This window comes from Anomaloglossus baeobatrachus, chromosome 6 (genome assembly GCF_048569485.1).
Source record: "Anomaloglossus baeobatrachus isolate aAnoBae1 chromosome 6, aAnoBae1.hap1, whole genome shotgun sequence".
Taxonomy (NCBI): Eukaryota; Metazoa; Chordata; class Amphibia; order Anura; family Aromobatidae; genus Anomaloglossus; species Anomaloglossus baeobatrachus.
Genome location: NC_134358.1, coordinates 131485839 through 131500475, shown reverse-complemented (window position 1 = coordinate 131500475; position 14637 = coordinate 131485839). Strand labels below are relative to the sequence as shown.

General features: G+C 50.2%; 1 protein-coding gene across 1 annotated transcript in view; it reads right to left on the bottom strand.

The window, feature by feature from the left end:
• NSMAF (neutral sphingomyelinase activation associated factor) overlaps positions 1-14637 on the bottom strand; it is a 180542-nt gene that overhangs the window by 110137 nt on the left and 55768 nt on the right. The window contains exons 13-14 of the mRNA XM_075316032.1: positions 4795-4874; positions 4275-4365 (exon numbers count right to left, since the gene is read on the bottom strand). Coding sequence (XP_075172147.1) covers positions 4275-4365; positions 4795-4874 — 171 coding nt within the window. The remainder of the gene's footprint in view (positions 1-4274; positions 4366-4794; positions 4875-14637) is intronic.

Genomic DNA, 14637 nt, shown 5'->3' with positions numbered 1-14637 from the left:
CCAAAGGTAGACCCCCCGATTTCCAAACTTGCAGCTAGATCCATAGTTGCAGTGGAGGATGGCGCTTCACTTAAGGATGCCAATGACAGACAGATGGACCTTTGGTTAAAATCTGTCTATGAAGCTATCGGCGCGTCGTTTGCTCCAGCATTCGCAGCCGTATGGGCACTCCAAGCTATTTCAGCTGGTTTAGCAAAAGTGGATGCTATCATACATCCAGCGGCGCCGCAAGTGGCGTCCCTTACCTCGCAGATGTCTGCGTTTGCGTCTTACGCTATCAATGCGGTCCTAGAATCTACCAGCCGCACCTCAATGGCGTCCGCCAATTCGGTAGTTTTGCGCAGAGCCTTGTGGTTAAAGGACTGGAAAGCAGATGCTGGTTCCAAAAAATGTTTAACCAGCTTGCCTTTATCTAGAGATAGACTGTTTGGCGAGCCATTGGCTGACATCATTAAACAGTCCAAGGGTAAAGACTCTTCCTTACCCCAGCCCAGATCAAGCAAACCTCAGCAGAAAAAATGGCAGCAGAGGTTTCAGTCCTTTCGAGGTTCGGGCAAGACACAATTCTCCTCGTCCAAAGGGACTCAGAGGACGCAAAGAGTCTCAGATTCCTGGCGGGCTCACGCACGCCCCAAGAAAGCAAATGGAGGAACCGCTTCCAAAGCGGCTACCTCATGACTTCCAGCCCCCCCCTCCGCATCTCCGGTTGGGGGCAGGCTCTCCCGCTTTTCCGACATTTGGACGTCACAGGTCAAAGACCGGTGGGTGACAAACATTTTGTCTCGCGGGTACAGAATCGAGTTCAGTTCTCGTCCTCCAGCTCGGTTCTTCAGAACCTCCCCACATCCAGACCGAGCAGATGCCCTGCTGCAGGCGGTGGACTCCCTAAGAGCGGAAGGAGTAGTGGTTCCTGTACCGCCTCAGGAACAAGGGCGAGGGTTTTACTCCAATCTCTTTGTGGTTCCAAAAAAGGACGGCTCGTTCCGTCCTGTTCTGGATCTAAAGCTGCTCAACAAACATGTGCACGCCAGACGGTTCCGGATGGAAACCCTCCGCTCTGTCGTTGCCTCAATGTCTCAAGGAGACTTCCTTGCCTCAATAGACATCAAAGATGCTTATCTCCACGTGCCAATTGCTACAGAACATCAACGTTTTCTACGTTTTGTGATAGGAAACGACCATCTTCAGTTCGTAGCTCTGCCATTCGGTCTGGCGACAGCCCCCCGGGTCTTCACCAAGGTCATGGCGGCGGTGGTAGCAGTCTTGCACTCTCAGGGACACTCGGTGATCCCTTACCTAGACGATCTACTTGTCAAGGCACCCTCTCAAGAGGCATGCCAACTCAGTCTACATGCTACGCTGGAGACTCTACAGACGTTCGGATGGATCATCAACTTTCCAAAGTCGAATCTGTCACCGTCACAGTCGCTAACGTATCTTGGCATGGAGTTTCATACTCGAGCAGCGAGAGTGAAGCTTCCGCTGAACAAGCAGCGGTCCCTACAGACAGGGGTGCAATCCCTCCTTCAAGGCCAGTCGCACCCCTTACGGCGCCTCATGCACTTCCTCGGGAAGATGGTGGCAGCCATGGAAGCAGTTCCCTTTGCGCAGTTTCATCTGCGCCCACTTCAATGGGACATTCTCCGCCAATGGGACGGGAAGTCAACGTCCCTGGACAGGAAAGTCTCTCTTTCCCAGACGGCCAAGGACTCTCTACAATGGTGGCTCCTTCCCACCTCATTGTCTCAGGGAAGATCCTTCCTGCCTCCATCCTGGGCAGTGGTCACGACAGATGCGAGTCTGTCAGGGTGGGGAGCAGTGTTTCTCCACCACAGGGCCCAGGGGACGTGGACTCCGCAGGAGTCCACCCTTCAGATCAATGTTCTGGAAATCAGGGCAGTGTATCTTGCCCTACTGGCCTTCCAACAGTGGCTGGAAGGAAAGCAGATCCGAATCCAGTCGGACAACTCCACAGCGGTGGCATACATCAACCACCAAGGAGGGACGCGCAGTCGGCAAGCATTCCAAGAAGTCCGGCGCATTCTAATGTGGGTGGAGGACACAGCCTCCACCATATCCGCGGTTCACATCCCAGGCGTAGAAAATTGGGAAGCAGACTTCCTCAGTCGCCAGGGCATGGACGCAGGGGAGTGGTCCCTTCACCCGGACGTGTTTCAGGAAATCTGTCGCCGATGGGGAGTGCCGGACGTCGACCTAATGGCGTCCCGGCACAACAACAAGGTCCCGGCATTCATGGCGAGGTCGCGCGATCAAAGAGCTCTGGCGGCAGACGCATTAGTTCAAGAATGGTCGCAGTTCCGGCTCCCATACGTCTTCCCACCTCTGGCACTCTTGCCCAGAGTGTTACGCAAGATCAGATCCGATTGCAGCCGCGTCATACTCGTCGCCCCAGACTGGCCGAGGAGATCGTGGTATCCGGATCTGTGGCATCTCACGGTCGGTCGACCGTGGTCACTGCCAGACCGACCAGACTTACTGTCCCAAGGGCCGTTTTTCCATCAGAATTCTGCGGCCCTGAACCTGACTGTGTGGCCATTGAGTCCTGGATCCTAGCGTCCGCAGGATTATCTCAAGGAGTCGTAGCCACAATGAGACAAGCTAGGAAGTCGACGTCTGCTAAGATCTACCACAGAACGTGGAAGATTTTCTTATCCTGGTGCTCTGCACAGAGAGTATCCCCTTGGCCATTTGCATTGCCCACCTTTCTTTCCTTCCTGCAATCGGGGTTGGAAAAGGGCTTGTCGCTCAGCTCCCTTAAAGGGCAAGTCTCGGCACTATCCGTGTTTTTTCAGAAGCGTCTAGCACGTCTTCCTAAGGTGCGCACGTTTCTGCAGGGGGTCTGTCATATTGTGCCCCCGTACAGGCGGCCGTTAGATCCATGGGATCTGAACAGGGTACTAGTTGCTCTCCAGAAGCCGCCTTTCGAGCCTTTGAAGGAAGTTTCCTTTTCTCGCCTGTCACAGAAAGTGGCGTTTCTTGTTGCGATCACATCGCTTCGGCGAGTGTCGGAGCTGGCAGCTCTGTCATCCAAGGCTCCCTTCCTGGTGTTCCACCAGGACAAGGTAGTGCTGCGCCCCATTCCGGAGTTTCTCCCTAAGGTCGTATCCTCGTTTCATCTTAATCAGGATATATCCTTGCCTTCATTTTGTCCTCATCCGGTTCACCGGTATGAAAAGGACTTACGTTTGCTAGATCTGGTGAGAGCACTCAGAATCTACATTTCCCGCACGGCGCCCATGCGCCGTTCCGATGCACTTTTTGTCCTTGTCGCTGGTACGCGCAAGGGGTTGCAGGCTTCTAAAGCCACCCTGGCTCGATGGATCAAAGAACCAATTCTAGAGGCCTACCGTTCTGCGGGGCTTCCGGTTCCTTCAGGGCTAAAAGCCCACTCAACCAGAGCCGTGGGTGCGTCCTGGGCATTACGACACCAGGCTTCGGCTCAACAAGTGTGCCAGGCAGCTACCTGGTCGAGTCTGCACACTTTCACCAAGCATTATCAGGTGCATACCTATGCTTCGGCGGATGCCAGCTTAGGTAGAAGAGTCCTGCAGGCGGCAGTGACACCCCCGTAGGGGAGGGCTGTTTTGCAGCTCTAACATGAGGTATCTCTTTACCCACCCAGGGACAGCTTTTGGACGTCCCAATCGTCTGGGTCTCCCAATAGAGCGCTGAAGAAGAAGGGAATTTTGTTACTTACCGTAAATTCCTTTTCTTCTAGCTCTTATTGGGAGACCCAGCACCCGCCCTGTTGTCCTTCGGGATTTTTTTGTTGTTTGCGGGTACACATGTTGTTCATGTTGAACGGTTTTTTCAGTTCTCCGACGTTATTCGGAGTTAATTTGTTTAAACCAGTTATTGGCTTCCTCCTTCTTGCTTTGGCACTAAAACTGGAGAACCCGTGATACCACGGGGGGGTATAGCCAGAAGGGGAGGGGCCTTGCACTTTTTAGTGTAGTGCTTTGTGTGGCCTCCGGAGGGCAGTAGCTATACCCCAATCGTCTGGGTCTCCCAATAAGAGCTAGAAGAAAAGGAATTTACGGTAAGTAACAAAATTCCCTTCTTCACAAGGCAGCACAAAGACCGCGAGTTAGTGAATGACACCACTGTGGGCACAATAACCAGGTGTTAGTCACCACCTCAGATAAACCACAAAACAGGAACCTGCCCCAAAAAGCAGCTGCAGATACACATCTACTGCCCTCGTGCTAGATGTCACTCGCTCATTGGAAGGGGAGGAGAGGACAGCATCTTACCGACTCTAACCAAGTAGAAGAGGACATATCCTGGAGAGGAATAGTGACTTCCATATATAAACTTAGGCTCTGGCATTTCATGGTACCGCTTCTGAAAGACAGTCATTAGAAAACCCATTATAGTCACATCCACTGCTCAACATTCACCAGAGACTGAAAAGTAACCGCAGTGCAAAAAGACGATACTCTTTCATACGGTCTTTATGTTCACAAAAGCAATGCATAAGGAAATTGTGTGATCTTTACATAGTCACATCTTTAATCCGCTCCTGCACAACTTTATACGGCTGCATCGCAGGGTGAGGAGGTTTATATGGGCACAACCTCAATACCAATGTCATAATGTATGTATTCTGCAGTAATCAAGAATGAAAGGAGCATTGACTCCGCACATCAAAACTGAAGACTGTGCCCACGGAAGAGCGGAAAAGTACCGGGGGAGAGACACTTCATAAACTGATCAACCTATGAGTATACAGCAAGAAAACCATCGCGTGTGCAGTGATCATTATATACATACCAGCAGCCGATCCAGCCGGTCTTTATTTAGCGCACCCACTGGCTTTCTTAGATCTCGGAAGGTTTCAGAAAGCGTTAAATCTTTGAAGACATGAAGTAGCTTTATTAGTTGGTACTTTCCTCTACTTTGTTGTGGTGATCCATACTGCATTACCCCATAATCAAAGCTAACATTATACATAGAAAATGTGACCCTGTGTGATCATTCTACATATAAATAATTAAAATAATTGATATTTTCAAACGTATGTTTTCAAGGGCATTAAAAGGAATCTGTCACCAAGTTTTTTTGCCACCTAATCTGAGAACAGCATAACGTAGGGGCAGAGATCCGGATTCCAGTAATGTGTCACTTACTGGACTGCTTAGTGTAGTTTTGATAAAATCACTGTTTAATCAGCAGCAGATTATCATTAGACAACTACTTGGGGTACTGCCAGGTAGTCCAGCATAGCATACATTCATGAGCTCTGTATAACTGCTAGATCTGCAGCAGAGAAAACAGTGATTTTATCAAAATGACAGCAAACTGCTCAGTAAGTGATACATCGCTGTAAATGGGATCTCTGTCTCTACAATATGCTGCTCTCAGATGGGGGGAGCAAAAACCTGGTGACAGATCCCTTTAAGGACTTGTCCAGACGATTATATAGTCAGTGTGCTTAACAGACAGCATAATGCCTGAATAATAATCTGTGTGCCTGTCCAGACAAGCGATTTTTCATAAGTACAGATCCAGGTATAAAAAGGAAAAAAAAAATTGTAGTTTACACCAAGTCTGGTTTCTTTTTACAGACCAGGCTAGGGCAAGTGAATAGCCGGCAGCGTCTGCACTGGACTGCTATTTGGAATTTGCCGATGTGACCAATTCATTTTTAGTACTACTGTATGCAATAATCCGGAGGTCTGACTGCAGGGACCTGGAGCGGACGGCAGACTGGGGAATGTTCTCCTCGTTAGAATGGAGTGGAAGTGCTCATACTCGGCCACTGCTCTATTCAATCCCATTTCTGCACTGGATATAGAGAAATGCTGCTGCACACTGGGCAGGACACTTACAAAGACCACTTTTGCTTGTGTCTGACAGTAAGAACAGAGACACTTGTTTTAAAGGACTCCCATCTGTACTACCCTGAAATAAATAGTAAACATTGGGGAGGGGGAAGAAGGGAATATAGAATGGGAATAAATATTAAAAATAGTGTGCTCATTTTAATTCTAACAATCAGCACTATATCCTTTTTCAAGCCACACATCCAAGCCTTCTTCACCTCCTGCCGCCTCCAACTTAAAAATATTTCCCGGATTCGTATATTCCTTTCCCAAGAAGCTGCAAAAACCCTAGTACAAGCCCTTATTATCTCCCAAGTAGATTATTGCAACCTCCTGCTCTGTGGCCTCCCTTCTAATAGTCCTGCACCCCTACAATCTATTCTAAACTATGCTGCCCGACTAATCCACCTGTCCCCCCGCTATTCCCCGACCTCTCCTCTCTGCCAATCTCTTCACTGGCTTCCCATTGCCCAACGACTCCAGTTCAAAACCCTAACCATGACCTACATCCACAACCTGTCGCGTCCCTACATCTGTGACCTAGTCTCCCGGTACTTACCTGCACGTAACCTTCGATCCTCACAAGATCTCCTTCTTTACTCCCCTCATCGCATCCAAGATTTCTCCCATTCTCTGGAATGCTGTGCCACTCTCGCCTACCTTGACAAGCTTCAAAAGGAACCTGAAGACCCACCTCTTCCGACAAGCCTACAACCTGCAGTAACCCTCAGTCTGATATAGACCATCTCCACACACACCTGCTGTATCCGCACCCATCCCTTGTAGACTGTGAGCCCTCATGGGCAGGGTCCTCTCTCCTCCTGTACCAGTCTGTGCCTTGTATTGTTTATGATTATTGTACAAGTCCCTACTATGTGTACCCCCTTTTCACATGTAAAGCGCCATGGAATAAATTGTGCAATTATAATAAAAACAAAAACAAAAGAAAAACAAAAAATAAAAACAAAACACAGCCAAAGAGAAAATAGGCAAAGTCCCTTTAGTTAAACTTGTTGGCTACAATTAGGATATATACGAGTTCAGAGCATCAAGTCGATTTAATTAGTACATTTTCGTGATGTGGGACACTTGTATCGATATTTTGTCCACCATAGTGGTGTTCTGATTGGATTCAGGCCACATACTGTACTGCTGATGTCAGCGCTGCAGATATATTATAAAGGTCTAGGACAAACTGCGAGAAAAACAGTGCAAGTAGAATGCGATAACAAACCAAAAAAACGAATTCTACTTGGACCAATATTACTCTACAGGGCCACTCCCATGAGCGATTATTTTCTCAGCCCTAATCAAACCGAGAAAAGTCGCAGCATGCTGCGGGTGGAATGCGATGTTGTTTCACTCGCACCCATGCAAGTCTATGGGGCGAGAAAACCATCGAACTGCACTCGCAGTGCAGTGTGATAATCGCATGAGCCGGCAACGGAGTAGATGGGGAGATAAATTCTTCCCTCTCCTCCGCAGCGCCAGCCCTCCCCTCCGTAGCTGTGGTCTGATCGCACCCCAGTCACATGACACTTTGCTCCCACTGTGCTGCGAGCATGTGCTGAGTGTCATGCGAGGAGTCACACAAATCCCCGTGTGACCTCGGCCTTATAGTGATTATATACACTGGTTACACAGTGTCCGGGCTCCAGAGGGGGTGGCAGAGCTTGGTTTTCTCTGCACTTATCTAGGGCTAATACATAAACACTGCTGGTGATTTCTGAAGAAAAGCCAGTAACCTTGGCAAACCGTGGGTCATGACCAACATCCTGGAAAGTACCACAGGGATAATACAACTGAGGGCTAGCCAGCCACCATCAAGTGTCGCCACATCTCTGCACTGCCGATCTGAAACAGGGCAAGCCTAATGGAGGGACAGCAAGATACACACTGACCCACCACAGGGTTAATGCATCAGCCCTACATAACCACATAGAAAAGCAAGTGCTGCATTGCCGACAATGTGTATAAAGCGAGACGCGCGAGATGTAGAATAATATCTGCATGCCTGAAATACAATCCATGCCCTGAATCCACTCCTGTATCCACGCTGGTGGCTTCTTGGATATTTAATCCTGACACACGCACTCCTAAGGCTAAGTTCACATTTCCGTTGATTTGTATCAGTCACATGCGTCGCTTGACGCATGTGACTGATGCGCTGTTCAACGCTGTACAACGGATGACAAAGAACAGAATTCTTTGTCGGATTCCGTTGTGTGCGGGGGGCGGAGTTCGGGGGCAGAGCCGAGCGGGGGGCGGGGCCAGGCGCTGAGGATGTCAGTGGAAGTGCTGCGGTCTGCATGGCTGGGGACAGGTGAGTGTATCTGTGAGTGAGTGAGTGTGTGTATGTGCATGTATGTATGTATGTATGTATGTATGTATGTATGTATGTATGTATGTGTGCACATGCAAAGTGCGGGAGGGGGCGGAGCCGAGCAGGGGGCGGGGCCAGACGAGGGTGTCAGTGCTTGTATGCATGGCTGGGGACAGGTGTGTGTGTGTGTGTACATACATGTGCGGAGTGCGGGAGGGGGCGGGGCCGAGCGGGGAAGTGTCGGCCTCCCTGCACACGTAACCAGCCTAAATATCGGGTAACAGCAAAGCACCCGATGTTTACCTTGGTTACCCGATATTTACCTTGGTTACGGGCCTACACCGCTTAGCGCTGGCTCCTTGCACCGTAACCAGGGTAAATATCGGGTAACCAACCAAAGCTGGTGACGTGTGCAGGGAGCCAGAGAGCATGCGCAGCGAAATCCGACGGATCTCGCTGCTCAAAAAACGTTACATGCTGCGTTCCTCCCGCCCGGCGGTCAGTCGTTCCACGACTGATCAGTCGGGCGGAGGGTGCAACGCAGCATCATCAGTCACAATCCGCTGCTCATACAAGTCTATGGGAGCAGCGGAATCCGCTAAACGGATTCCGCTGTTTACAAGAGCAGCGGATTGTGACTGATAGATTTTAGCGGAAATGTGAACTTAGCCTAAAGATAAAAAAATGAAGATGTAATCTGAATGGATATACAGTGCCTACAAGTAGTATTCAACCCCCTGCAGATTTAGCAGGTTTACACATTCGGAATTAACTTGGCATTGTGACATTTGGACTATAGATCAGCCTGGAAGTGTGAAATGCACTGCAGCAAAGAAGAATGTTATTTCTTTTTTTTTTTTTTTTTTAAATTGTGAAAAGTTTATTCAGAGGGTCATTTATTATTCAACCCCTCAAACCACCAGAATTCTATTTGGTTCCCCTAAAGTATTAAGAAGTATTTCAGGCACAAAGAGCAATGAGCTTCACATGTTTGGATTAATTATCTCATGGAGGGTCACAAGGCTGACAAAACCCTTTCCAAGGAGTTGGGCCTACCTGTCTCCACTTTTGGGAGCATCATCCGGAAGTGGAAGGCTTATGGAACTACTGTTAGCCTTCCACGGCCTGGACAGCCTTTGAAAGTTTCCACCCGTGCCGAGGCCAGGCTTGTCCGAAGAGTCAAGGATAACCCAAGGACAACAAGGAAGGAGCTCCGGGAAGATCTCATGGCAGTGGGGACATTGGTTTCAGTCAATACCATAAGTAACGTACTCCACCGCAATGGTCTCTGTTCCAGACGAGCCCGTAAGGTACCTTTACTTTCAAAGCGTCATGTCAATGGCTCGTCTACAGTTTGCTCATGATCACTTGGAGGACTCTGAGACAGACTGGTTCAAGGTTCTCTGGTCTGATGAGATCAAGATCTTTGGTGCCAACCACACACGTGACGTTTGGAGACTGGATGGCACTGCATACGACCCCAAGAATACCATCCCTACAGTCAAGCATGGTGGTGGCAGCATCATGCTGTGGGTCTGTTTCTCAGCCAAGGGGCCTGGCCATCTGGTCCGCATCCATAGGAAGATGGATAGCACGGCCTACCTGGAGATTTTGGCCAAGAACCTCAGCTCCTCCATCAAGGATGTTAAGATGGGTCGTCATTTCATCTTCCAACAAGACAACGACCCAAAGCACACAGCCAAGGAAACCAAGGCGTGGTTCAAGAGGGAAAAAAATCAAGGTGTTGCAATGGCCTAGTCAGTCTCCTGACCTTAACCCAATTGAAAACTTGTGGAAGGAGCTCAAGATTAAAGTCCACATGAGACACCCAAAGAACCTAGATAACTTGAAGAAGATCTGCATGGAGGAGTGGGCCAAGATAACTCCAGAGACCTGTGGCGGCCTGATCAGGTCTTATAAAAGACTATTATTAGCTGTAATTGCAAACAAGGGTTATTCCACAAAATATTAAACCTAGGGGTTGAATAAAAATTGACCCACACTTTTATGTTGAAAATTTATTAAAATTTAACTGAGCAACATAACTTGTTGGTTTGTAAGATTTATGCATCTGTTAATAAATCCTGCTCTTGTTTGAAGTTTGCAGGCTCTAACTTATTTGCATCTTATCAAACCTGCTAAATCTGCAGGGGGTTGAAGACTACTTGTAGGCACTGTACATATCATGGATTATGACTAAGGGTACATTCACACTTCCATTATCTTAAATCAGTCGGATCCGTCGTTGAGACGCAACGACTGATCTGTCGTTTTTTAGATGTCAACTGACGCAACAGATGTTTTATTTCACAGGATTCCGCTCACAGGCGTTACATCCGTTGTGCGTCCGTTTGACAGATCCGTCGTGATCCGTTTGTGTTTGGACAGGCCAATGGGTGTGCCTAACATGCTGGGCATGCTCAGTAGAGCATGACTGAATCCAGCACTTGATTCTGTCGTGTGACTGATTATGGCGGAATCCAGCACCATAGACAGCCATTATAGCTCTTGACGGATTGTGACGGAATCCTGCATAGTGAGTTCTTTTGCCGCTCCAAAAAACTTTACATTCTACGTTGCTTCCACCCTGGCGGGATCAGTCGTTCCTCGACTGATCCGTTGCACAGCTGGATGCAAACACAAGGTCATCAGTCGTCGTTAATAAAGTCTATGGGAAACAAAAAAAAAAAAAATAAATAAAAAATCGGATTCCTGCAAAAATATTTTGCCGGTTACCGTAATTCCTCAAGGCGACGGATTGTGACTGATGCAAAATAACTGCAGTGTGAATGTAGCCTAAAAACAAAAATGGTTCAAAATGCGTAAAATAGAATACCGTATTTTTCGGACCATAAGACGCACTTTTTTTCCCCCAAATGTTGGGGGAAAGTTGGGGGGTGCGTCTTATGGTCTGACTATAAGGGCTGCAGCCGGGAAATGAGGGTGCTGCAGGTCATCGGTGGGCACGAGCAGGCAGCAGCAGCGCCTGCCGTGACCACGTTGGGCCCGCTCAATACATATGCCACGCCCATCCTCCCCGCCCATCTCTCAGCGCTGAAGCCGGCACTGACAGTGTGGTCGGGGAGGACGAGCGGGGACGCGCGCATAGCAAAGAGCCTGGCCGCAATGATCACCCCTGGCAATTACAGCCTGGAGTGATCATGTGCGGCTGTATTCACTGCCCCCCGCACGTCATCATCAGCGCGGGGTGCAGTGAATCAGTACACTCACCCGTCCCCGTGTGTGGAGCCGCCCCCCTGCTGCACGCGATGTCTTCCTGTCTGTGCCGGTCAGCTGATCTGTGCCGAGCTGGTCAGCTGATCGGCACAGACAGGAAGACATCGCGTGCTGCAGGGGAACGGCTCCACACACACAGTGTCAGCGTGCCAGAGAGGAAGATGATCGGTGCTGCAGGGAGTGAGGAAAAGGTGAGTATAAACGTTTATTTTTTTTCTCTGTGCTATAGGATACAGGCCATATACCAGGATGGTATATTGAGCACGATGGGGGCATATAGCAGGATGGGAGTATGTGAGAACAGGCTGGATGGGGGGGGGGGGGGGTATGTGAGCAGGCTGGATGGGGGGGGGGGTATGTGAACAGGCTGGATGGGGGGGGGTGTATGTGAACAGGCTGGATGGGGGGGGGGGTATGTGAACAGGCTGGATGGGGGGGGGTATGTGAACAGGCTGGATGGGGGGGGGGTATGTGAACAGGCTGGATGGGGGGGGGGTATGTGAACAGGCTGGATGGGGGGGGGGGGTGTATGTGAAACAGGCTGGATGGGGGGGGGTGGTGTGTATGTGAAACAGGCTGGATGGGGGGGGGGGTGTATGTGAACAGGCTGGATGGGGGGGGGGGGGTATGTGAACAGGCTGGATGGAGGGGGGGGGGGTATGTGAACAGGCTGGATGGGGGGGGGGGGTATGTGAACAGGCTGGATGGGGGGGGGGGTATGTGAACAGGCTGGATGGGGGGGGGGTGTATGTGAACAGGCTGGATGGGGAGGGGGGGGGTATGTGAACAGGCTGGATGGGGGGGGGGTATGTGAACAGGCTGGATGGGGGGGGTATGTGAACAGGCTGGATGGGGGGGTATGTGAACAGGCTGGATGGGGGGGGGTATGTGAACAGGCTGGATGGGAGGGGGGTATGTGAACAGGCTGGATGGGGGGGTATGTGAACAGGCTGGATGGGGGGGGGTATGTGAACAGGCTGGATGGGGGGGGGTATGTGAACAGGCTGGATGGGGGGGGTAATGTGAACAGGCTGGATGGGGTGGGTATGTGAACAGGCTGGATGGGGGGGGTATGTGAACAGGCTGGATGGGGGGGGTATGTGAACAGGCTGGATGGGGGGGGGTAATGTGAACAGGCTGGAATGGGGGGGGGTATGTGAACAGGCTGGATGGGGGGGGTATGTGAACAGGCTGGATGGGGGGGGTATGTGAACAGGCTGGATGGGGGGAGGTATGTGAACAGGCTGGATGGGGGGGGGGTATTGTGAACAGGCTGGATGGGGGGGGTATGTGAACAGGCTGGATGGGGGGGGTATGTGAACAGGCTGGATGGGGGGGGTATGTGAACAGGCTGGATGGGGGGGGTATGTGAACAGGCTGGATGGGGGGGGTATGTGAACAGGCTGGATGGGGGGGGTATGTGAACAGGCTGGATGGGGGGGGGTATGTGAAACAGGCTGGATGGGGGGGGGTATGTGAACAGGCTGGATGGGGGGGGTATGTGAACAGGCTGGATGGGGGGGGTATGTGAACAGGCTGGATGGGGGGGGGTATGTGAACAGGCTGGATGGGGGGGGTATGTGAACAGGCTGGATGGGGGGGGTATGTGAACAGGCTGGATGGAGGGGGGTATGTGAACAGGCTGGATGGGGGGGGGTATGTGAACAGGCTGGATGGGGGGGGGGTATGTGAACAGGCTGGATGGGTGGGGGGTATGTGAACAGGCTGGATGGGGGGGGGTATGTGAACAGGCTGGATGGGGGGGGTATGTGAACAGGCTGGATGGGGGGGGGTATGTGAACAGGTCTGGATGGGGGGGGGGTATGTGAACAGGCTGGATGGGGGGGGTATGTGAACAGGCTGGATGGGGGGGGTATGTGAACAGGCTGGATGGGGGGGGGTATGTGAAACAGGCTGGATGGGGGGGGGTATGTGAACAGGCTGGATGGGGGGGGTATGTGAACAGGCTGGATGGGGGGGGGGTATGTGAACAGGCTGGATGGGGGGGGGTATGTGAACAGGCTGGATGGGGGGGGTATGTGAACAGGCTGGATGGGCGGGGGGTATGTGAACAGGCTGGATGGGGGGGGTATGTGAACAGGCTGGATGGGGGGGGGGGGTATGTGAACAGGCTGGATGGGGGGGGGTATGTGAACAGGCTGGATGGGGGGGGTGGTATGTGAACAGGCTGGATGGGTGGGGGTATGTGAACAGGCTGGATGGGGGGGGTATGTGAACAGGCTGGATGGGGGGGGGGGGGTATGTGAACAGGCTGGATGGGGGTTTATAGCAGGATCATATACAAGGCAGGAGGATCATTACCAGGATGGGGTACCTTAGTAGAGAATTTGGGGGCATTACCCCCATAACAGTGTCAGCAGCAGATCCTCGCCCCATAACAGTGTGTCATGACCACATTTTTTGCTTAAAGTTTTATTTTCCCATTTTCCTCCTCTAAAACCAGGGTGCGTTTTATAGTCCGGTGCGTCTTATAGTCCGAAAAATATGGTAATCCTTTTCTGCATTTTATCTTTTTTTTTTACCCCAAAATGGAAGGTTTTACATAGAAGTAGTAAAGTTTGTTGTTTTTAATTAAATTTCTGTTCAATACTTTTCTGAAGAAAACTTTGTTTCTTGCACGTAAGGGGATAATTCTTAGATGGATGGTCGCCCCCCTACTCGCTCATTGTGGATCAGGTTGGTAAATAACACCTCTTTCAAACATTTTGTTTACAAGAATAGGAATAAGAGCTGTCTGCCAAAATTTTAAAGAATCTGGGGAGGTTGGCTGGAGTCCACGATGACTGGGAATCTGAGCAGCTTCTCAGATCCAACTTAACCCCTTCACCCCCGGGCAATTTTGTTTTGTTTATTTTTTTTTTCTACCTTTCTTCCAAGAGCCGTAATTTTTATTTTCCCGTCAATCTTGCCATATAAGGGCTTATTTTTGCGGGACGAGTTGTACTTTTGAATGAAACTATTAGTTTTTACCATATAGTGTACTGGAAAAAACAGCAAAAAGAGAAAAAGTCCAAGTGTGAAAAAAATTGCAAAAAAACCCCCAAAAAACTGCGAGTGCATGATTGTTTTGGGGATATTTTATTCAACGTGCTCACTACACGGTAAAACTGATGTGTTGGTGTGATGCCTCAGGTTGGTACAAGTTCATAGACACCAAACATGTATAGGTTTACGTTTATCTAAGGGGGTTAAAAAAAAAAAATCACAAAT